Source organism: Parus major, chromosome 1A (genome assembly GCF_001522545.3).
Source record: "Parus major isolate Abel chromosome 1A, Parus_major1.1, whole genome shotgun sequence".
NCBI lineage: Eukaryota > Metazoa > Chordata > Aves > Passeriformes > Paridae > Parus > Parus major.
The window spans coordinates 43,472,509-43,497,508 of NC_031773.1; the positions used below are offsets into that span (position 1 = coordinate 43,472,509).

The 25,000-nt window shown below is 35.3% G+C and overlaps 1 protein-coding gene across 8 annotated transcripts in view; it reads right to left on the reverse strand.

Annotated features, from left to right (window-relative positions):
- Positions 1-25,000, reverse strand: part of CDK17 (cyclin dependent kinase 17) — a 93,435-nt gene that overhangs the window by 36,376 nt on the left and 32,059 nt on the right. For 5 of the 8 annotated variants that reach the window (XR_004497499.1, XM_033514412.1, XM_015627296.3 and 2 more), the window contains exons 2-5: positions 19,793-19,941; positions 15,207-15,245; positions 6,358-6,522; positions 184-317 (exon numbers count right to left, since the gene is read on the reverse strand). Coding sequence is in view for 7 of the 8 variants with exons in the window: in XM_033514412.1 (XP_033370303.1) it covers positions 184-317; positions 6,358-6,522; positions 15,207-15,245; positions 19,793-19,910 (456 nt within the window). In the remaining variant the exon portion in view is untranslated. Of the gene's footprint in view, positions 1-183; positions 318-6,357; positions 6,523-15,206; positions 15,246-19,792; positions 19,942-25,000 lie in introns of those variants that run through there. The other 3 variants (XM_015627298.3, XM_015627299.3, XM_015627300.2) reach the window with 2 other exon arrangements.

Sequence of the window (25,000 nt, forward strand, 5' to 3'; positions counted from 1 at the left end):
CATCATTCTGTGTGACAAATGGAGACAAATTTAAATAGTATTGAAATAATGCTCTCTGCATGAAATATATGGCAGAATGATTGGTTACAGTTAATTGAGAAAACAACCAGTTACAACAAACAATTAAAGCAACCCCCAACTCTCTTGACAATTTAAATGATCCTTATATGAGAAGTGAATTACCTCCATGGAGATTCGTCTGTGTATCCGGTTTCTGAGACAAACTCCTGTGGGAGACTGAACTTCATCAGATGACGTTCCAGAAGCTTGGTCACTTTCCCCATCTGACCCCATTTTCAAATTTTCGTGAACAATATCTTAAAAATAATCCAAAGAATTGAAAATAGTTAAACAGCAATGCATTAAACAGCTCTTCTGTACAGATGGAAAAGAAGTGAATGATTACTGTGCATCGATTTACACAGCAGAGCCAAAGACTCACCATGGCAGCCTTGATACATACTTTTTATGGTTCAGTAATAACCACAAAATGAATAGGATTATTTTATAGGAATTCTATGCAAACTTATTTGAAATGCAGCAGAGCTCAGTTTTCCAAAATGAAAGACAGACATTCTAATCTCAACTGTAATTCCCAAAAGCCAGCTCCCCCTCCCAGCTTCAGTTCCTAAAAGCTCTCAGTACCGCTTCTCTGTTAGGTGGTCTTGGATATACAACATTACTGAGAATAATTAACATTTTCAAAGCAGACGACCTGATTCTGGTAACCTAAATGTATCTTCAGAAAGCTTAAAAGTCCTACCAAGAGGCATAGTAGTATTTTCAGAAATGACAAAATACAGAAGCCTCAAATATAAAATCCCCTGGCACCCATGTGTGAAGTCAGAGCCATTACATGAAATTTTTGACCTTATGGAGGAATTTACCTAACTGCTTGAGTTATGTGATACTTCACCTTCATGTCACCTGAAACTGTTAATTTTTAAACAATCCTTAAGATTCATGCACATGCAAGCTTATGTATATTATAAATACATATACATAGATATATGGCTTTTAAGCACCAAAGACTTTTTCAGACTTTGGAGATACAGTGTAGTGAACAAAAGAAAATCAAAGCAGTGTCATTATAGCATAAAGAGCCAAATGATTTGAAAGAGGACACACAGGAAATTGGTCATACAAGAAATTCACTATGAGCAAGGCTCCATCATCAACTTTGAAATACCTAAACTCCAAAATTACTCCAGAGATTAAATGCCTATAAGTATAAAATAAGTGCTTCAAAAGACACCAGTTTCTCTGCTGGCTCCTGATCCTTACTATTAATCATTATCTTCTACAAGGTATAAGAGAACCCGAGGAACAACTAAAAATCCCGGAACTCTATCCCTAATAAATGCTAATACTAGCAAAACACACAGAGGTCAATTCAGCCTTACCACCAATACACTTTAAAATATTTAACATTTGCAAAGCATTACAGCACCTTAAAAAAGCCCCACAAAAACAAAAGAGAAACTGCAAGTTTCACCACCATCAACAAGCAAGAAAATTGGATTTTTTCTAGGGAAAAAAAAAGTCATTAGGGCAATGTTTCGTTATCTGCACATCTTCTAAAATATTTGTCTAGCTTGGCTCACATAGAATCATGCACACTTCAAAGGAATAAATTCTTCCTCAGTACAAACAATTTCCTTCTATGGAAAACAGAATGGATAGAAAAAGAAAGATTAATTTGTAAGCTATTAGCAAAACATATTTTAACTCAAAATACTGTAATTAAACACAAACAAAGCATACATCTGACACAAAGCAAATTTTCCAGCAGTGATGCAGATTTATATTAGATTTCTATTAAAAATCCACACTGAATCAGAATTTTCCCTGCAAGTCATGCTCAGATTTGGACTAAATAAAAAAAAATAAAAAAATTAACCTGCACTCCTTATATAATAAGCAAACTTCTGATTTCAAACAAGCTAAATACTCATCAGTGCTTCTAAAGGCATGGCAATTTGAACCACAGGAAAAGATTTCCAGAAAGCAGCTCCTAAAGATCAGCCTTAGTTTTCAAGCTAAGCAGAAAAAATGTGACTCTCTTGCTAAGTCACTAAGAAATGTCTTATTCTCTGTGATGACTTGACAGCTATCTTTTAAAAAAAATTTCTAACAAACTGTGGAAAATAATTTTAGTAATATAAAAGCATTATTCAAAACACCACTTGCAGCAAAGCTGTTATGCCAGCACTGTTATATCTGATATAATAGCACACTCACCATATTGGTTCTTTAATAAAAACTCTTTTTAAATACTTTTCTGAGAAGTCATGTAATCTAATTTAGCAATTACAGCTCTTGAGATTCTGTTAGTAAAATGAAGTGTAACAGCTACTGACAATTGTTCCCCAATCTATTTATCCTCATGTTAGAACAAGCCCATTGGTTTGGACCCAAAGTCTATTTTCTTTACGGCAGCTAGGCAAAGGACAGCTACCTCAGTAATCCCACAAAATAAAACCCAACAAAATTAAAGTAGTACTGCATTTTTAGCCATGGTGCAAATACAGAGTTTCTTTTTCAGAGAGACTGATACATTAAATTAAATAATTATGGGATTGATACTGTCATATTTTTCACATTTAATTCACAAAGGCATTTGTATTATAAAATTACTAGTAAAAAAAGACAATTGGAAATGCAATGCTCAGAACTACACAGAGCACTCTAGCTGACAAAGATAATTCTTCTTCTAAGAAGGTAACCTATGTAAAAACACACAAATAAGCACTGTTTGAAGAACTAGTAAATAAACCTATATATATGGGACAGATAATGCAGTTGTGAGGAGATTCTGTTTTATGAAGACAAAAAATCAGGAATGTGAAGACAAAGAGGGTGTATACCATCCAAGTCTAAAAATTAAGTATTTTAGACTTATATAAGATGATGATTTGAATACCTCTGTGATATGATTAATTCTGGTAAATCTGGATAGCTATATACCAGAACCAAGAGGGTTTATGTAAGATACTGGCTGGAGCAACCAAAACTGTATTAAGCACATACATTTCCAATGTGATAAATACCCAAATGCTCCTAACTATAAGAGTTTGCATATGTTTTAATTATTTTCTAAACAGATATCATTTTAAGCTTTTTAGAAACAACTGTGTTATCATCTGATATAAATGCATCTTTTTATTTGATTCAATTAAAAAGGCATTAGTAGCGCCTTACGTTCATTATTTTAATGGCATAAACCCCAGACTAAGGCATTAACCCAGACATTTTAATCATTTTTACACAGGTGCACAATGATGTTTAAATAAGCACTCATGAAAACCATGCAAATATTTCACTAATTTCTCTAAGCCTTTCTAAAGACAAGTTTACCTGCATGAAAACTTGCTTGCATAGTCTTCAGAGGTTTTAATCATTCAATAATGTATTGAAATGTTTTCGCTGCAATATCAAGCCACTCCCTTACACAGATGTTTATTTTAATGTACTCTGTATATCTTATTAAATATCCAGAATGGTCATGTAATGAAAAGCTAGATGCAAATGACTACACAATAACAGGGAAACTACAGAAGTACATTTAAAGGAAAAGGCTGTCCTCATTTCAGCTGTGAGGAACACACAACAGAAGAAATTTATACAGAGAACCTATACTGCAGCAAATGAGAACTCCTCCAAGTGAGCCATAATCAAAGTCACTAATTCATAATAAGCCAGACTGCATGTTCTTTCCACCTTATTTCAAAATATTACAAAAATAATCATGTGACTTGCATAATGGATTTCTTTCAAGGTGCACTTTTCCAAAGCTTACTTTTCTATGAAGTGGCTACATTGCACAATTAATTTCGGTGATAATATACTTTGAACTGAGGAAGGCCATAGTGAGACATTGCCTTTGCCATTCTTTACTGAGCTAGGAAAGCTGAATGGAAACATCATTCCTTTCAAATAATATTTATGACAATGAAACAAAACTTCATAACTGTATCAACACAACCGGCAAAAGCCAGGATTAACTCTCTCCTAGCTGTTACTGCAGTTCACCATCAGGGCCATCTTCAGTTAGCTCTGCACATTCCAGGAGCCTCCTCAGAAGTGACATTACTATAAGCAGGGAACAAGGACAAACAGATTCATTCTGCATTCAGACAGCCCAGGTCCAAAAAAGGTTTATTAGCTCTGGCTTCATCAGGGACTGCAGCAGCTAAATGTTTCCAGAGGTACAAGACTGCAGAAGCTGTACAGATACAAGAGAACTAAAAAAATCTATCAGCTAAACCCTCACTCAGTAGCTTCACAGTCTGGTCTGAGAATCACCTCTGTTATTTAAAATCATCCTGGCAACCAAACACTAAATTTAAAAATTGCTAAGAAATTTAAAAAAAGGTACAGCTCATAATTTTTTCCCTTACACCGTATTTTACAAAACATAAAGGTAACAGAGCATTTCCAAGCAGAAATTCTTTTTAAAGTATCTTGGGATTTTACACATTATCACAACTGCAGAAACTCAAGTTCAATATTCAAAAAGCAAACGAACCTCCAAAACCCTCCTAGGCTTCTCAGTTTTTATAGCGGTAGTCTCATTCAAATACAGGCAGCATGAAGATGCAATTGTGGCAGGTCTCAATTTAATTTGGTTTCCTTTAACAACCATCCTTTACCTGCCATGATTTTGTGGTATTTCAGAAAGCATATCTTTCTGACACCACTTTTCTGCCTATGAAATACAGGAAAAACTGTAAAGAGGGTGGATGAAGAAAGCACAGGAAAGTCTCATGCAGTGTAGCATATTTGACTATTTTGTTTCTGAGGTCATTATCCCAACAGGGAAAACCTCAGCTTCCTGATGAGTAATAACCATTCTCATATGGCAGGAACTAAAGAAAGAAAGATGTGAAAAAGGAGCAGAAAGAGAAATTCTGATTGTATGTACTTATACTCCTGTTTTTTACTGCTAGATAACATGAACAAGTAGCTTTTATTTTAATCAAATAAGGAGTTAAAAAACAGACATTTTTGTATCCAAAGCAAAAATAGGTGTTTAACACAGACATACAGACCAACTAGGCCCAGTGGAAGGTGTTCCTGCCTACAACAGGGAGGTTGGAACAAGATGATCTTTGAGGTCCCTTCCAACCCAAACCATTCATTCTGTGATTCCATGACACACTCTGTATGTACATCTATTCCATACTACTTCTAAAAAATTACAAATTGTTGTTAAAGGCAAAACACAAGTTGGAGAGTACAGGCATCTCTGTAGTAAAAAACATTTTTGCTGCTCCTGTACTTAGTTTACGTATATCTAGTTTGAAAAATAATCCATAAAGACTACATATTCAAATACACAGAGATGTCTCTAACTACACAACTAATTTTTTTTAAAACTCTCTGTTAGATTCTTGGCAACTTAACTAAAGCTTTGCTTGGTAAAAATGAAAAAGCAAATACTGCGTACAGGACTTGAGTGAAATTAGAAAGTGATACAGCAGTCAAACTGGCACACTAAAACCCATTTTCTTGTGTGATAGCAACAGCTGCTAGAGTAAATTCAAAAAGATGCAAGTCTTTTATCAGTTGGAATGGTAATTCAAGCAGTAAAAAGACATGTTTTTGAACGTGATGAATGGTATTACACCAGAGGAGGATAGAAGTGGTTTGACTATCTCGAAGATCAGTTTATCACACTTCTAAAGAAGGGCAGGAGATTGAAAAAATAATAAAACTCTAATTAAGCTGTGACTTGCTCTCATTTTTCAATATCAATTAATTAAACGTAATTTAAAATAACATAAAAGCAGGATAAAACATTAATGGTAACTGGAGGCAGCAACATGACAAATTACTTGAAGTAGAAAAAAAATTTCATAACTTATTTGCTTCACGGAAGCACAAATATAGCTCAGGACCACAACAAAAAGATAATTATAGTTGAGTGGCCTTAATTTGAAAAAAAATTTTTTATCTCTATAATAATGAGAAGTAATACAGACGTTCTCTTAAAAATTCTGCATATAGCATGATTATCCTCTGTTTTTTCATATTACATTTATTGTAGTTCTTGCCAATACTTAACTGAGATGGATACATGGGCTCCTTGCAAAGTATTAAGAAAGAATATTTTGTTACTTTAAACTTGTAAAAAAATCATGGGTGATTTTTGTGTGTTCTTCTAATTGCTTTCTTCCTGAAAATCTGAGGAGACATTCAGTGCCTTAAGAACAAATTTCTCGAACTTCAGAAAAAATTACTGCATGCTCAGAGATTTATTAAAGCATTAGAGTATCTGTATCTCTTGTTACGAATCAATACCAACATTATTTTTCACAGAAAAAATTAATTTAATAAAACAATGTAGGAAATTACCTAATCTGCTCCCATTTCTGGGCATTGCCATGAAAGAGCCGAGGCTGCCCCCTATGACGCTGTGTGGTCTCCGTAAAGGGGGCTTCTTGAAAGATCCCGTGTACTGGTGGAGAAATGAGTGCATGCTGTGAGACGTTGGAGGCCTGCCATTCTTCACAATAGGCTCTACAGTTCACAGGGATCAAAATATTCATTGCCACAAGCAAGGAGGATTGTCAGGAACATGCCAGAAGAAAAAAAGAAAGAAAAAAAAAGAGTTAGTAAACAGGAAATCACCAGTCTGGTAAAATTCTCTTTCATGCTAACAGCAGACCACCATACTACGGCCATTTCTCTATTAACAAACAAGTACAAAACACATTAAGTGTTACCTAAATTTAATTTTACTAAATCCTGTAACTCTGCTGCTGGATGAGTAAATGCCCTGAATATACAGTCTTAGAACATCGATAAAACCAGAACATTGTAATTATTTTCTTCTGTCTTACTGCACAATGCTTCATCTTTATTTTTAAACAGGACAGCTGATCAACTGTGATGAGCAAATTCAGCTATAAGCCTTCAAAAATATTCTCCCTCTCAAAATTCTTGTGGGTCCCTAGTACCAAAGCCTTGTCATTGGAGATCTTTAGAAGCAAACACACCTGTCTATACCTCCCAGAGCTGTCATGCCATAATTAAGGTTATTAACTTACAGGGTATCAGAAAAATTAAGCATTCAATTTTTTATTTTGGCTTTCTACTAGATTGTGTTTCAGATGGTTCACAGAGATTTTTTAAAAAAAGTTATTATTATCGATAAGCACTTTCTAAAAGAATGAAACGCTAGAAATTTTTCCATCTTATTTACAAGTGTGAGCAGAATTTGGGTGTTCATGCTCCCTCAGCAACCTGACTCTTCACACATGGACTAGCCCTCCAGGACAGACATGGTCTTAGAAGCAGGCTACCTCTGAAAAAATGAGTTTTTGTTTTTTTTAGCCCCCAAAAGAAGCAGAATAGATGTTCACCTGCATTGACTGTCACAAAAGTGGACTTCGCAGAACCACCAAAGAAGTAATTCATACAAGAAAATAAAGACGAAAGAAATACTCTCACTTCAGAAAATGAGACCAGAGTCATCTGGCAGCTACATGCAAACATTCTCCCTATACAGGTTTTTATTTTTCTGTTCTGCCTAAGAACAGAAGCTATGCCTAAAGAACAGCTGAGATTCAAGTAATTTTACTTTTCTATTATTTAATTCTTATAAACATTACATAATCATTATTTGCTATTATTACAGAAGACAGAAAAGGCAGCAGCCACACACTGAACAAGCACAGTGTGAGTGCTACTGTATGCAGCACCGCCCACTGGAGCCACTGCTCCCAGGGTGTGCTCAGAGCTTCACTCCTGCCTCCTGGGACAGGGAGCAGTCTGGGATGCTATTCCATCATTCCACCTTATTATATACCCACATGAAGGGATCCCAAAATTTTCCTTTCCCTTCCAAGGGAGTAAGAAAAATATAGCTAGGAGTACATATTTTATGGAAAGCAGAATTTCAATGGTAAAGGAAAGGAACAGCAACAAACACCTAATAACCTAAGGAAAACAGGATCCTGAATGGAACACCCTCCCCCCTGCCACATATACAAAAACCTCCGAGATACATTACTATGATTAGTCTGAAGCAGAGACAGAAGTACACAGACAGAATTACCCAAGGACAAGTCAATGACCTTAAGAAATAATTATGCAAGGAATTTTTGCATATAAACATGAATAACACAGTGAGACAAAAAACCAAAAAAACATTAACTCAGCTGCTGCAGGGAAAAAAAATAAAAGCCCTGGGGCAAAAAAAAAACATGCTGCAGGCCGAAAACAGAAAAGACATGTCAGCACTGTTACAAACCTCCCTGCATCCTTTCATTAGCATCCTTCATAAACACAGCGTCAGAGCGGGTGAACACGAGGAAAAAATACACCATACATCCGTGTACATGTTTGTAAAGTATGACCAGGGTCCTCAAACCTCTGCATACCTCTGTCTCAAATGCTTATTTCTCTTCCAATAGTTTGCATCACCCTTTTGACTTAAGAGTGGTACCAGCTTCCTTGTTGCATGCCTTTAACAACAGATTTATCCTAGGGCAGCAGGCAGCAAATTCCTCATCAGTTTTTAACAGAATCTATAACTACTTCCACATGACAGGGAACAGGCTCACATTCAGCACAACCACTGCTTTTGCTAAGTTAAAAAACTGCTTTTTGCTTTCCATCTTTCTTGCTAATTTGATTAAATTTCTAGCCTAAACACCTCACAATAAGTTTACATGCAGTGGTAAATAAATGAATAGTACCTTGTATGTTATGGCTTTTGTCTACTCATGCTGAAAGCAATCTACCTTCATGAACTGTTCAGTATGTAAAAGAGGCCAGAATTTATGAATATACTGAATGCCTATTGAGATTGAGTTTTATGTTCATTACTAACATGACAGTGTAATGTACAGAGATATTATTGAAAAAATCTGTTTTCCTCATGATGCTGGTAAATTTTTATGTATTTATAGTTTAAAAGAAAATTCCTAAAGTATCCTAACATATGCAAAGTTCAGCTCAAATATAAGGATAAAAACAGATCACATTAATAAGTAAATTTATAAAAAAATGAAAGATAAATGACTGATTATAAGATCCAATTATACAGAAATAACTTTTGTCATCATAGGCAACTATTGCCTTCCTTCACTGTCCTAAGTACTGTACTAAATTGTAGCCCATTGGAGCTCATTATAAAATTTTGCAACGATAATTTAGGTCATGTAGTAGGACAGGCATAACTACTGGCAGACAATGAAGTGAAGGTTACAAAAACACTCACATGACACTGGATTTCTGACTAAGACAAGTATTAATACTACTCACTTATAAATGGGGGGTTTAAAATCCTGATACACATTAATTTACAAAAAGGAGGGACTGTATGGCACATGATGGTGTAACACACAGGCTAACATTTTGGAAAGTGTATTTGTTATAAACTATTCAGTGTGCATTGCTGTCTGCTAGGAGCTTCTAAAGACATTAATTCTACACTGTGTTACCTCCTCCCTGCAAATGCGACAGTAACAGCCAAGAGCTGGAACAAATATTGAAAATGATCAAGCAAACTCTTGCTGGAAATTAATTTACAAGACTGTTTATTACAGTTCTTATGCATTTATGAGATACAAGAGTTAAATAGTTTTTGAAAAAACTACGTAACTCTCTCTCTCTCTAAAGACTCACAAGTATTTCTTTTAAAGTTACAATTTCATTTAATTCACTTCATTTTTTCCGGAATTATTAATATACTGATTCATTATATTTAAAGTACAACACTGCAGTTACAAAACCAAGTTTAGTCAACTGTCTGGCCTTGAATATAATACATCTAAACTGTAAAAGTTGTATGCCTTTACTACATATATCTATAAAAACTACTTATAATTTTATTTCTGTGATTATAGGTTTGATTTGTCTTTAAAAAATGTTTCCCCTATATAAAACTCACAAACATCACTTACTTTAGTGTCACTGTACTTGGTAAATGAACTCAGTAACCACACGCTGCTGTTGGTTTAACATTCAGCAACAGGCAAAATGAATGATGGAAATTAAAAGGTACATAAAAATACATTAAAAAATTCACCGTACAAGTGGATCTACTGCATTTTGAGATCATGCACAAATCTGGTCTTCCTCTCTCACCTAGATTACAACAGCAGAAGCATGATACAACCCACAGACTCAGCAGAGGGTACCTGGGGATGCACTGCATCCACCACCTCCATCAGCACAAGAGTGAAAAAGCCAGCCATGGCAGGTTGCATACGGCACACGGAATGATTCTTCTGTGGGAACTCCCCAGCACAGGATGTTAAAACTACCCAAACTTGCATGACTCAAAGGGAGACTAAGCAAGGTCTCATGCTCAGGGTTACTAACCACACAGAGACTTGCCTAGTTCAGTGAGTCTCTGAGCTAGAAACTGATACAGTACACTGGGGAAGTGATGCTGTACTTTGGACTCTAATCTTAGACTTGTCCTCAAATGTCATCCTCAGAGACTGAAGAACAGACAGGCAGAACTCCAGCTGTCCTTACAGCACAAGACTTCCACAGCACCTGGGCATTTCACTTGTGTTGGTTGTTGCTGGCACAACCATTCCAATAAGGGTCTTTATCTACCATTTATCTCCAGCTTCTTTCCTCACCCTACCCTATAATCTGTACCTTCAAACTGATAAAACAAACTGGTATGGAAAACATGCTGAAACAGGGACTTTTCAGTGGTTCCTTTAAAATTGTGTTTTGTCAATTGTTATTATATCCTCTTCTTATTTTGGCTACAACATCATGTAATCTTGGACTCATCTTTCAAGGAATGCCATTTCAACTCTTTCATTCCTTAGGCAGCCTACTGAACTATCATGCAAATCTGGCTTTTAAGTGCAAAAAAAGTTAAAAAACATTCTCAATGAGAATATTTATTAATATTATGCTGATGTACAGGATGACCACAGTTTTCTTTTCATTGTCCCTGAACAATTCTTGCAGTAGACACCCTTTAAAATAGTGTATCTACATACACACATTAGTTTTCTATCTATAAAAACACACACCAATTTTTTTAAATGCCACGTCCGTGTCATCTTGCTTAAGTGTGCACCTTCAGCAAGGTTTAAAATTAAGCAATGCATGGTGACTGTGCACTTCTGTATTACTCAATGTTCAAGTTTGATGAGTGCTGAACTAACCCTTTATATAATTTGGATTATTTTCCTGTAGTTCTCACATTCTGTCATTCAAACTTCTGTTACTATTGGCAAAACCCAAAATAAATACAATAGTGTTCAAAGGAAACACTGTTCAAAATGCAATCAGCCTGGCTTAATAATGGTTTAAGAGTTGCTAGATCATTAAATGTTTTGGAATACACACACGTATTTTAAAAAAACACTGTGCCCAGTAAGGTACCATTGCTTTGCTAAATTTGAATTAATTCCAACACCAATGCTAACAAACTTACAAAACCAGAAAACAACTCAAATGAACCACTAAAATAATTCAATTGTGAAGTGGCATAAATATATGTTTGAACATAAGTGGAACTATTTTTTTCTTTTTACTTCGTAATTATGAAAACTTCCAGAGTCAAGTAGAACAGCAGTGCACATAACCAAGAAACCTGTCCAAGGAATTAACTAAACCAAACAATTTCATAAAGATGCCTTCTCTTCTTCCCTTAACTACAATTTAAATTAACCACAAACCTTGACCTGAAATTACTCCTGATTTAAGCAATTTTTCATTTAATCCACAATGTTTCTTTTCCTCATCCATCTGTGATAACAAAGACCCACACTACCACTTTCTTTCCTGTGCTGGATTTACTTAACTGGATTTACTTAAGCTGAGCTCCAGAGAGCCTGCAGAATTGCCTGGCATTTCTTTGCAAAGCCTCAGCAACTGACATACTGTCACACGTCAGTCAGCTGGTGGATTAAAGAAATAAAGAGTTTTCATTAGGAATGTAAATGCATTTTAAAACACTTTTTATGAATATATATTATCACATACTCAACTAACTAATTTTTTTTACTATCCCATGAGTATCTCTATTATGTGACAAAGAGACCAAGCTTCTTTTTTTAGATTTCACTGCCTAAATTTTGCAGTGGTATTTTATTTAACTGGCTTTAATAAAGAATTAAATCACCACCCATACAAGGTGACATTCTCCCTTAAATCAAATATCTCTGACAGAGCTGAGAATGACTGCAAAAAAATGTTTGATTCCACAATCACTATACATTCTGGATAGTAAACCATATAACTATGCATTTTAAATTCATATAAATAAAGTTAAAATACACATGTGGAGTTTTATAATCAAAGTAAGATATTGGAGACTTAGCATTCATGATTACTGATTTAGGTATAGAATAGGGATTGAACCCAGGCATGTTCCATATTCCAAGTAAGGATGAATTTTTCTGCCTGCCACAATTTACTGCCTCTACCTAAAGTGTGGCTTAAAGTTCTTACCCCCAGCCCCCAACAAAAAAGAACTGTAATTTTGATTTAGGTTTTTGAACTAGATCACTATGGGATACACAGCTGCTGGCAGAAGGATGGAAGGAGAACCTCACTTGACACTTCTAGCTACAACCTGACTTTTGACTGGCTCAAGTATAATAAAATCTCACTAAATGTCTCGAGAATCCACTACAGGATTTTATAGGACAGGACTCAGTGTAGTTTCTTTTCCACCACCTTGACCTTACCCTTGCTCCAGAAAACTTACAAGGCTTTTTTTTTTAATCATTTTCAATTTGATAGAGAATGGAAAAGTGTCAAAAATCTACATTTGTGAAATTAAATATTCATTCTCTGAACAGCTTTGCATTCATGAGGCTTGTGATGCATCACCACAACCTTTCAAAACTATTAATGTAGGCTTCTCAAACTCCACTGTCGTATAACTTACTCATATTTCAGCATCATCTACTGCACATTCATTTACCTGATCTAAATGTTAGGCTCTGCTAATGATTATTCAGTTTTTTACATAATAAAACCTGACTTTTTTTTTTTGACTTGAAATATAAAATATTTTGAACAAACTGCTGAAGAAACTGTTGTCAAGAAGCCCTTTACTTCTCCAGAAAATCTAGAATGTAAGCAGGTGAATTTCTGATATTACAGAAATTGGCATGCTGCACTGTATAATATTTAATTACACTGCTGTAAGGCAGTCAGGCCCACTCAGTAAAATTAGTTGATTGCAGGTGACAGCTTCCATAGAAGATACATTTAAATAACCCAAAGCAGCAATATGCTTGCTGCATATGTACTCTCTAGGAGCTGGCTGAGGAACACTACAAAATACTGTGTATTTATAGATTATTTTATGGGCTAGTTTCCTTGGATTCTGTTATGTGATACCCAGGAAAACATTAAGTCACTCTAAAAACAGAGCAGCCACTCAATACCATTTAAACCAGTGTTTTTCATTAAACAATAAGATGAAATCTTCAAACAATTGAATATTACAATTATAAATTTGGCAAAACTTCAAGGGATTACTCCCATTGCTCAAATTAATCCATTTGAGTACAGCAGTCATTACAGAGCAAATGTTCTTCACCTGCACAACACAAGGCAAAAAATACTGGTAGAACATTTGAAAAAATATGCTAATATAACTGAAGAAACACAGTTGTCAACTTCCTCAAAATAAATTATTAAATATTACCTCAATTATTAAAATGGCACTGTAATGCCCTATAAACCTTTTTTTTTTAATTTAGGACAGAAAGGAAAGAAATTTTCTGGCTATTTGAACTACAAAAACAATGCAAAAAACCAAACTGCAAATACGAAGGCAAAGAATGAAATCAAGACATCTAAAAAACACTATAAAAAGCCTTTCAAAGTTGACTTCATGCGGAGTGAGGTTTTGCCTTTAGTCTGGGTACCAAAACAATAAAGATCACAATCAAGTGAAATATATTAAAAACCAAGCCCCTGCCTTTAAGATTTATGCATTTCATACTGCTTAGAAGATAATTCTCAGATAATGCATTTGGTCATCAGAACCTGTACTTGAACATCGTAGCTCTGTACCTCAAATCATATAAGCATAACATACCATCAGTTTAAAACTGTAACTGCAAAAGGCATCACACTACACCACACCCTTCAGAAAAAGAGTTCAGCTACAATTTAATTCAATGCAAGTCGATACACAGCCAAGATACAAGTATCCTTGGCCTCCATCCTTGCACTTACACACACAACTCCCAATGCAAACATCTGTGAGACCATGCTGCAAACCAAACCAGAGAACAGACGATCTGGCTCCTTTTTGCCCTACTGTAAGAAACAGTGTTGGCTAGTTATTTTACTTTTCTGTACTTAACGACCCCACCTGAATAACATTTGAGAAAAAATCTCTGCATATTCATCAGTGACCCTACACTAACAGAAATCTGGTGTATTTAGAGAGTCCACTTCTGCATCTAAACATGATGTTCCTGCCAAACTTGTATTCTACTTGTAAGGAAAACACTTAAGAGTGGACAAAGACCCCACACAGCCCTCCAAGACTACAGGTCTCTGCAGCATGCTTTCAGGCATTGAATTTTCATGCTCGTTTCACTTTGTAAGCACTTCCACATATGAACAGAGCCTCTAGGTTTTGTGGGAAGAAGCAAATTAAAACAGAAGGGAAGAAAGAACACTATGTTGTGCAGCATACGTGGGATGGAGAAACCATACTGAACAGTAATAACAGAAATGAATGCAGACCACAGCACAGAAGGGTACATACAGACTATAATAAAAACATTGCCAGTACAGCGTAAAGGACACTACAAGGATCCGTGTTTAGCTGTGACAACTACCAATTACTCACAGTAATCTGTAGCTCTAGAATGAGCTCTAGAAATTCTGGGGATTTCTTCTCCCCCTACCCACCCACACCTTCATATTGATACTTTCCTCCAACATCAACAGAGAAATTTTACCAATTTATCACCAGTAAGCATTTCTGTGCTCATATTTTCAATTCAAGTACACTGTCTTGAAAATATGTTGCAACACACTGTTTTCCTTCCACACTCAAGGAATTATACATAGCAGATGGAATGGGAATTTCTCAGCTCTGTTGAAGATGACATGAAATGATTAAAACTACAAAGGCATTTGGATGTTCTGAGGTAGTATCGCAATGTGTTAATTTTTACAAACATTCATCCCTCTTATCAGAGTATTAACTAGTCATTAATGCCTTAAACCTAAAAAACACTTACGCACTTTACCGTAGCTGATCCTTCCATTATTACTCACACCTGTAAAATTACAAAAAAATTATGCAAGTGTTCATGAGACTGGATCCTATGATCACATCACTGAGCTAAAAGAGACCAAATGGAGATAAGTATTATTTTACAAATTCATGTAGCCATTTCTATCAGAACTTCATCTTTTTGGTTTAGTATGTACATGTGTATTTATCTGTACCAAAAAACCCGACAAAATAGAATGCTTTCCAAATTACTTATAAATTAATGCAAGAGCTGTGGATGTATTTTGGAATGCGTCTTGCAATTATTCTTAAAAGCATGCTTGGAGTTTGTGATAATGCATTTCATAATATCGGACAATACAGCCACATTTTTTGCTTTCATTAGAGATCATATGCTTTTGAAGTATTTGCATAAATTTTACACTTAATTAGGCTTTAAATATGCATGCTTTGGATGTTACTCCCAGCCAAATTTCATTAGGATGTCATTGCCAAAGAAAAATTTCAGGGGCAATTTTAGTTGTCAACTGCTAAAAATTACCATTTAATAATTTTAATATTAATCTATATTCATATATTAAGGTAAAATCTAGAATTAAAAAAGCAAGCCAGCATATTGTCAGCATGAAAAATTAAAAATATACAACAAATCCACCTAATTAGTTTTATATGTTGAAATATCCCAGACCATGAAAAGCTTTTGTCCCTAGATAAAAGACTAGCCTGAAGTACACTTCATACAGTTCATAAGGCTTCAGATACATTACTAGGTATTTCACTGGTCACATAAATTTTTATGGTTTATGACCTGATTTGGCAGTGCTTCCTCATCCAGATGCCAATTATGATGAACATAATTTGTAAGAAAGATTTAAGTATATATAGGTTTCTGGTCATTAAATAATTTGATGATGTTCCAAAAAACCCAAACCCAATGGTTATTCTATATTCAGTGCAACAGCTCTGTGCTACTGCATTGAACAATATGGGTTGATCCCTGCTAATCCCATTTTGCTGCCCATGGATGAGTGATGCATACTGAGATTGTACTGACATCAAACGATGAAGGAGGCCGTGTATTAAATGAGACTGCATACAAAAGGGTAGCTGATTCAGTGGTACCAATGCACTGCAAAGAAATCAAAAGTTATAGATCTATTTTTATGTCTGTGAGCTACAAATGGGACAATTTGTTCTACATTAGGAGTACTGTTCTTTGAATCTTGAAACAACCCACTCAAAGCTGGAGCTAATGACAAGGTGGGCCTCTGGATGGGAGCTGCAGTTAACTTGAAATCACAGGCAATTGTTGTGGGAGAAGATACATTTAGCAGGGGGCTGAACAACACAGGCTATTGCCAAAAGGTGACCATAAGGAAAGGTCCCTAGTATTATGCACAAGTGATCTACATATGGAATGGCAGTGCTGAACTGCAACTTCTAATAAAGATTTTTACAGGAGATATATAATATACATATATATGAAAGTATATCACAGGATATAAATAATATGGAGATAAACCTGGATTCTAGGTCAGCACAGATATGTTTTTCTATGGACACAGTCTCTACAATCTCTATAACCCAGTAACACAGCTGTTTCCCAGGAAGGAAAAATAAATAGCATAAATTATAACCCTCAGTGAACACAGCCATCAGCATGGAATGACAGAGACAAGATGTGCAATTTGCTAGAAAGAAAAAATAAAACAAAAGAATTGGACAATAACAATGGAATTAAATTCTGCTGTTAAAGCCTTCAGCATTCAAGATCTAGTCTTGCCTTCTGACCTGAAATGCACAGCTTCAATGCCCTTCAACTCTTACTTCTCAAGTTCATAATGTAATGCTTGAAAATAAAGCAGACATGAGGAACCACTTTCTGAAATTATTTGTATCCCTGACTTTGATTCTCTGAGATTAATATATTGGCATGGCTTTGATTTACTAGACAGTGCTTTTAACCTTTCTTTAGGAACAGATTCAAAGCCTGTTAACTGGGCACATTTCTTTCTCTGCTCCACAGGGTAAAGGAGCCATTTATTCTTTAAAGCAGAACTATGGAGATGGTTACTCCTGCCTCCTAAGATCACCACCATCGCAGTAAAGGATGCACTTTTAAGATCTTAATGCAGCTATCTTTATAAAATATTCTTCAAGAGAGTACATCCTCTCATGTGTCTCAGCTGGATATTTACAGTTAGTGGAGGCTTTTTAGCACTGTGATTTTTTAAGATGCCAAGGAAAACCTTTTTCATTTAAGCACTCCTATGTAAGCAAATTTTTTTAAATGCCCACTGAAGGATTTTTTTCCAGGTCATGTTCTTTGCCAAACTGGTCTTTCACCAAAAGAGAAAAATAACTTCTTGTCTGTTTTTCCAACAATTTTTGTTGCCCAAAGCCCAATCCCTGCAGTCTGCCTGAAAAATACTCTTTCCAAAATATCTTCATCTGTGGAAAAGGTGGAGCATCCTTTAGAAAAGCAAGACTAGCTAGAGCAGCAAGCATTTTCCAGCCCTACTTTCGAAGAAAAGTAAGGCCAGAAAGGAGAAGCAAAGGAAAACAAAAATCCACAATGCAGTACCCTGTTCACCTCTGCAAGATCAAAGATAGCCCAAGTACTAATAACTGCATTCTGGAAGAATCTGAAAAAGGTAGCAAGTGTCAGTAAAACTTTTTTTAACAACATGAAATGATGAGTTGAAGATCAGGCACAGCAAATTACGGGTTACATTCTTTGTCTTCTTCTAAGAAGACCGACAACACCTTGAGTGTATCCAAGAAGACTGTACTAAGGCATCAACTACATTCTTCATGTATTACCATAGCATATATTATTATCACAGTTTTAATATGTAAGGTTCCTTTTGACTAATGAATTAGCATGAAAAGCAAAATAAAAAGAGCACTAAAAACTAGGTAAGTAATTTGCAATTAGAAACATTTTCTTGAATTATATTTTTTACTTATTTTAACATGAAATATCTACTGACAAGTTAAGCTCGTCACAGTTTGGCAACAAGCATACACACATCCAAGTATTACTGTTTGGGATTATTCTCAGATAATATTACAAGCTGCAAATGGTTTTATAGATGGTTTAAGACGGCATAAGCTCATGCTTCTGTAAAGAAGTTATTGTGCTCTCTGTCCCTTGAGCTGACACCCAGGGCATGGTCCAGTTTAAGGTAAAATCTTTTTATTCTTCCTAGATTCAGTTTTCAATGAATCAATTCAACAACCCAGTTCAGTACACTCATTTATGCTGCTAACAGCTTTTTTATGTTCATCTTTCAGCATGAAAGTAACAATCTTTGCACTTGTTTACATAATGAAATCAATCTTGCAGAAGTATATACAGGTCTGAAAAAATATGCATCAGTAACAAAGGCAAATACAAGTGAAATCATGTGGGACAACTCAATGTCTCAGAAAGGACTAAATAGGTATCAGTGCAAAAATACTGCAATTGTTGCTCCAGAGTAGACCTGTTGTATCAACATATACAAAGTTGTAATAAACCTTGTCTCCCAAAATACTGGGGATGGCCCGTAGTAAAAACAGGACAACAGCAATGAATATACCAGGGATTAAATGTGAAAATGAAAAACATTATTAGCTTTATTTTGCCAAAGGTAAATTCTGCTTCCAAAATCTTGGTATGCAACAAATTTGAATGGAATCTTAAAAATCTGCAGGGCAAATTCCATTGTCTGCACCTCTACTCGAATTTCCTGACCCTTTCAGTTTTCAGTGGGAAAATTCAGAATCCTTTATTGTTGTGAAGTGGGAGAAAAATAAAATTCAGATCTCTTGATAAATGAAAAAATCTTAGATATCAGCAAAGCAAAAAATAACACTAATCAGCATTGAAGATGAAATATGACTTAAAAGCTGCAGCCCAGGAAACGAACAAGCAACAAAACCTCTTCCAGTCATTACTGCTGCAGATTGCATCCAAAAGCGGCATCATCACTGATGTGGACTTCACAGCAGCCAGCACATTTATGGGATCAGCCAAAGACTTATGTAAGAATACAGAGACAAGCTGGTTATCCTGAATGTTTCTAGCCACCTTCATATTGGTCAAGAGAATTACTACTGAGAGACATGAAGAGATTACAGAATTTAGACTACTGTACTGCATCACCAATGTAAGGTAAACAGTTTTATATGGAATGCTTAAGCAATTAGTCAATCGTATTACTAAATAATGATGTTGAGAACAGACTGAATTTGAAGCCATATGAAGCTGATGTGAGACCTGCTAAATCCATACAATGGGTTTATATACTGCAAGAACATCTATAAGCCTTGCTGCACACAACATAAAAAGATAAATTTAGGTAGCTTTTCATAAATTGCTGTATAACAGTTTAATACCAAATCAAACCAAATCAATATGTAATAACATATCAACCTGTTGAAAGAACTAGGGTAGTGGAATGTAAGATAAATAATAATAAAAAAAAACCCAGTTAGTAATAAAGTCCCTGCAACTGTAAAAACTGAAATAAACCCCTGCAATGCTCAATTGAATAGGGCCTGACAAAATTCTTACATTTTCTACAAAGTGAAAGATATGCTTACCGTTATCTTTGCTGCTGTTTTCTTCAATTGTCATTTGTTCTGCTAGCTCAGACAGCGATTCATCAATGGTCTGGCTTCCTCGCAAGGTTAAGGAAAGTCTTCTCTTAAATTTTTTCATTCTATCGATATTGAGTCTGGCTTAAGGAAGCCTGAAAACAAAAATGAACAACAAAATGTGTGAAAAAATTATTTATTTAGAAAAGGAAGTTTAATTGACTGACATAAAAATGCCAGAAGGCTTACAGAAAACTTGCACAATATGCAAGTTATACTTAAAAAAATACCCTTAAACAAGATTACTGGACCGTATAAGAATGTTTTGAGAGACTGATGCCCATACACTTTCACAATTTTTATTTCCATTTGGAAAAAAAGAACCTTTGGGTTTGTTTGGGTTTTTTGGTTGTTTTTTTTTTTAAAAAAAACAGCTAACTTAATAATGACTTTTACACTTCAATAATAAAGGAAACAGTCATCTGAAAACCTGCTGAGTGTGTGCTCTGTGGCCTCCTCCACAGTCTCTTTTACTAATCCCAATAAGCAGAAGGAGAATGTAGCCTTTTCTCTTTTTCAGCCCAATTTTTGATGATGAAAACTTACCAAACTCCTCTATATTTTACCCTTTTCACAAACAGAAGAAGAGGACAATGCTTGAAGTTTTAAACACAAAAGGAGTTCTCAAACACCATCCCATGTAGGGAACTAGGACAGCCAGAGTCTGGTAACAATGGCTAGAATGGATGTTTCTCTTAAGAGTCAAGCAACAGAATGGAACTGGGAACAAAGCAGCAGGCACTTTCTCCCTGGAAAGTTGTAAGCAAACAATAATAACAAAGGTCCACGTCAATAAACTTGCTGCCACAAGTCTGAGCTGGTAAGTGAACTTTGTGGTGTGCCATATGTGTGCCCCTGCACAACAAGAGACACAGTTTTGTCTTTCCTCACTCCATATGGACAGTTTACCCTCCATGTTATTTCTCAGTAATTTGTTCATCTGGTCATAGCCTCCAAGAATCACACATGCAGTGTTCAACACAAGTGCAGCATACTGAAGTCTGAAATGCTCATATGTATTTTCCCCCATCAGTTTATTTTGCCCTTATTTTGCCTTCCAAAATTCATCATTCACATACAAAATCTGATTTTCCTCTATGTTCTCATTTCAACAGAGAAATGCAAGAAGTAGTATACCAAAGATCCACACTTAATAACAAATTGTGAGAACAATTACTTTTGTATTGACAGCATCCCTTTAAGTATACACATTTCAACTGTGGAACTTACTCTTTTTTCAGCTGCTTCATAATAAAAAGGAGAACAAATTGGTAGAACAAATTTGAAAGTGGCTGCTGGTGGTAGAAGAATGCTTATATAGGCTAAACTTTCACAAGACAAGATTGTTTAAGACAGCAAGTAAAACATTAGGGATGGATAAAAGAAGACCTTAGGGATATTGGCTCCAAAGTCTGAGATGAACAGTAAAATCACTGCTGCATTCAGCAGGAAAGACGTTGATTAAAATACAGAGTATTTTAAAATAAACTAACACCTCAGACAATCATAGCTACTGCAAAGCAGAATTATTAAGGCACTGGGTACAGATACACAGGAAATAAAATACAGTGCTGTAGATACAGTTAAGCCACCGGTTTCTAAACTGCCCCTTTAATGCAATGCTGGATGTGCAATAAAGCCCTTAATATGAATAATTTTACTCTCTTTCACTCAAAAGCAGGATATTCTTATTGTTAAGAAACTGCATTCAGAGAGCATTCCAAAGGGAACATTTACTTTTCCTGTTCAGGACCAGGCTATAAAGATCTTACTTGAAGCAGTTTTATTTCTGCATTCAAACTTTTCTTAAAAAAAATTGCCCTTGTTTCTCTAAAAGGACAATTCTGTAAAACATTTGGAAGGACACCTCATCTATGTGTAGTTTTACTCAATTCTTCCATTATGTTTTTCTAAAACCTGCATTTTCCTCCATGTGTTATTCTCAAAAAAGGATACATGCACTTTTTAGCTATATAATGCCCTAAAGCTACCTGACAGCACAACAATTTCTTTCCAATTTTCCACTTGGGCAGTAACTGAAAAAGCAGGTGCCTTTAAAGGGAAACAGGCCATTCCTGGCTTTTGATCCTGGCAAGTACTTAAGCCTACACAAATTTTTAATAAAAAGGTCTACTGCTGAAGAATATTACATATAAATTAACAGATATATGGAATAGAAATTCCAGGAAACATTCTAAATCTCAAGCTAATAAAAAAACCCCAAAGTATTTTGTCAACTATAATTACAACATTTTTCCTGTTATGGGATGGTTTCATGGAGTAATGAAGTACCATTTTTACTAACATTCAGATTTAATTCACAGCTTGGTTTTTTAAATAATTTAACAGTAAAAAGGAATGAGGAGTGAGAATCCACATGTGTTTTCTTCTATTGAAATGTATGTCAGCTTTTTAAAGGAAAAGATGCTCACCAATATGAAACCTATTTTTTTCCCTTAAGGTGTCAGTATTCTTGCTAGTTCACAATTGTAAAGAGCGGGGGGGAAGGGAAGAATTGACTAGTATCTAACACTTAGAAATGTCCTCTTTTTGATTTCTTTACTCTCATGGCCAAAGTTGCAGAACCTACTCGATCTTCGAAGTTTAAGACAAGACATCAGTGAACAGAGCTTTGAAAATATCATCTCTACAATCCAAAACTAACACTGGTTCTCTAAAACGACAGCACTTTCCAGAAAAGTCCAAATTGTCTGATACACATTTTCACCAGTTAACAGCAGATGCATACCTATTATCTCCCTTTAACAGCAAATCTAATTTAAATCCAAAATGGAGTTACTTGATTAGCAATATACATGTAGAAGCAATGCTTCCCCAAATTCTTAATGACTGTGAAAAGAATACAGTTATTTCTATATTTAGTTTTAGAACAGAGCCCACAGGCTTGACATATTCTATTCTGCAAATTTCTCTATTCTAAGTCATACCCAAATCAAGTATTTCAGATGTCACAGTAGATAGCTGCATACACTTGAATGCAACTAATGCAAATTCTAGTCTTCTGCAGACAGAATGAGGACAAGCAATCTGATATGCCACTATCTGATACAACCTACAAAAGCTGGCAGAGACATATTTGTTCAATCCTTATACTAATATCAAAAAAAGCAAGCAACACTGTATTAAGGGAACTGCTGCTTCTTACAATCTGCAGTCCAACCCTGAAAAACTGGTCTGTTTGTCCTTAAAAGTAATGCAAGTTAATCCTTGAAAACAATGCTAAAATTTACCTTTTCTGTTTTCTAACATTCACTGTCATTAACTCAGTCCACTACTCTAGTCTTAAAACCCCTGTCCTAAACCCAACATCTTTTAAAAGTGATCTTCGTAATACAGTTCTGAAAACAAACTCCATTTTTTAAACTGATCCAGGTAAGATTAGATTTAAACAGGTGTGTTTTGGTTCACTTCCTCTGAATCACACCATGATGCCTGAAGGACAGCACTTCTCATTTAGCACATATGTATGTTCACTACACCCAGACTGTACAGCAGGCAGACACGAAAGCACTTGGATTTCAAAACAATAACTCAGCCAGATTTTGCACTTATGTATTCACCAAAATTCAAAGGTCTTACACTGCCAGTGGCTAACATTCTCAAAAGCCCTACCACTTCCTTCAGTTTCCCATATTCTTTGTTTCTTGGAAGTTAAAAAAGTAAGGCATTAAGACCTTTGTACACAATTACTATGTGTGCTTAATCCTTGCAAGTTTAAACAAATTCAGTAAATTTTTCAAAACCAATAAAGCTATTTAACAACTTAAATTTTAGTCGGTTTATTTCACGAGGGTCACAAATACCAAAAGATCACTAAGATTTTGCTGATTCAAAGCCCTTTGAAGTCAAAGTGAACCTGTCCTTCAACTTCAATTAGCTTTGGATCAGTCTAAGTGGTGACTCTTAAGTTATATTGCATCGAGGTCCATCTACATAGAGATTAAGCATTTTAAAATTACTTTTCCACTTAGATAGACAGTGAAGTTGCGACCAGACTGTTTTTACAGGTTGCTTTACAAGGCATTAGGTATTTTCCAAACATCTAAAGGCAGTTCTTGTTCTGGAAAACTCACCTGTAAGACAACAGCTGAAGTGGAAGGAAAGGGGAGGATAAGAAACCCTACCTAACAGCAGGAACAACAGCATGGATGCAGCATGGCCCTTAAAGATGAGTTAACAAACTAAGGTACAAGACTTGTGCCCAGGAATGAGACATCAAAGAAAACATGTATGTTTTACTCTGTATGAACTCCTTGTGTCAGAAAGAGAGGCTTGAAAAACTCAAGAGTGCTGCAAATGGTATTAATTACAAACTGAAATAGGAAACACCTGTCAAGGATATTGTCCCCTTATTTAAAAAAAAAAAAAAAAAAAAAATCAGCTTTCCACTATGTTAAACTGTTCTCAATCTACCTGAATTTAAAAAAATAAACACAACCACTGACATTAGCATGTTGCACATCAAATACAGAGCAAACTATTAATTATACTAATGAGAAATATATGGATAATTTATCCAGGATAACAACCAACCAGTTTGAGCACTCATAAAATTCACATATAGTACAGATATACCTCCTTACAATCACAATTTTGCTCTACAAATTACTTGTTCCTTGTTGTGGCCACAGGCTGTTGAATGGATTACAAACATGGAATTTCAGTCACTGCATTTATTCTTTGTATTTGTCTCAATTCACATTTGTTCACATCAGTGAAAAAAAATTTCTACTGCATTTTTCCTTGGCCTTTGGAAGCAACACGAGACTGGTCAACTAGACTCTTGTCAGGAGCACAGCTGCTTAAAAAGTTACTAGCTTTATGCTGCATTGGGTCAAAGAACTGACATTGTACAGATACAAGCAACACCTGACAAACAAGGTTTTTCTTACTGATGAAAGAAAACTGTGAAGTCAAATACCTCAGCTTAGTCTGACCTTGCCAGTGCAAAAAGGGCAAAAGGACTCTCACAGCTTTTTCCTTTATGAACAATATTCAATATAGAACTAAACTTTCCCAGTGAAGCCCTTTTTAATGTACTTATTGAATCACAGCTAAACAATTACTCAAAATTGGAGGTAGAAAGGTATTTACAAAGGTTAACTTCTTATCAGAGGATAGTTTTACTAGTTA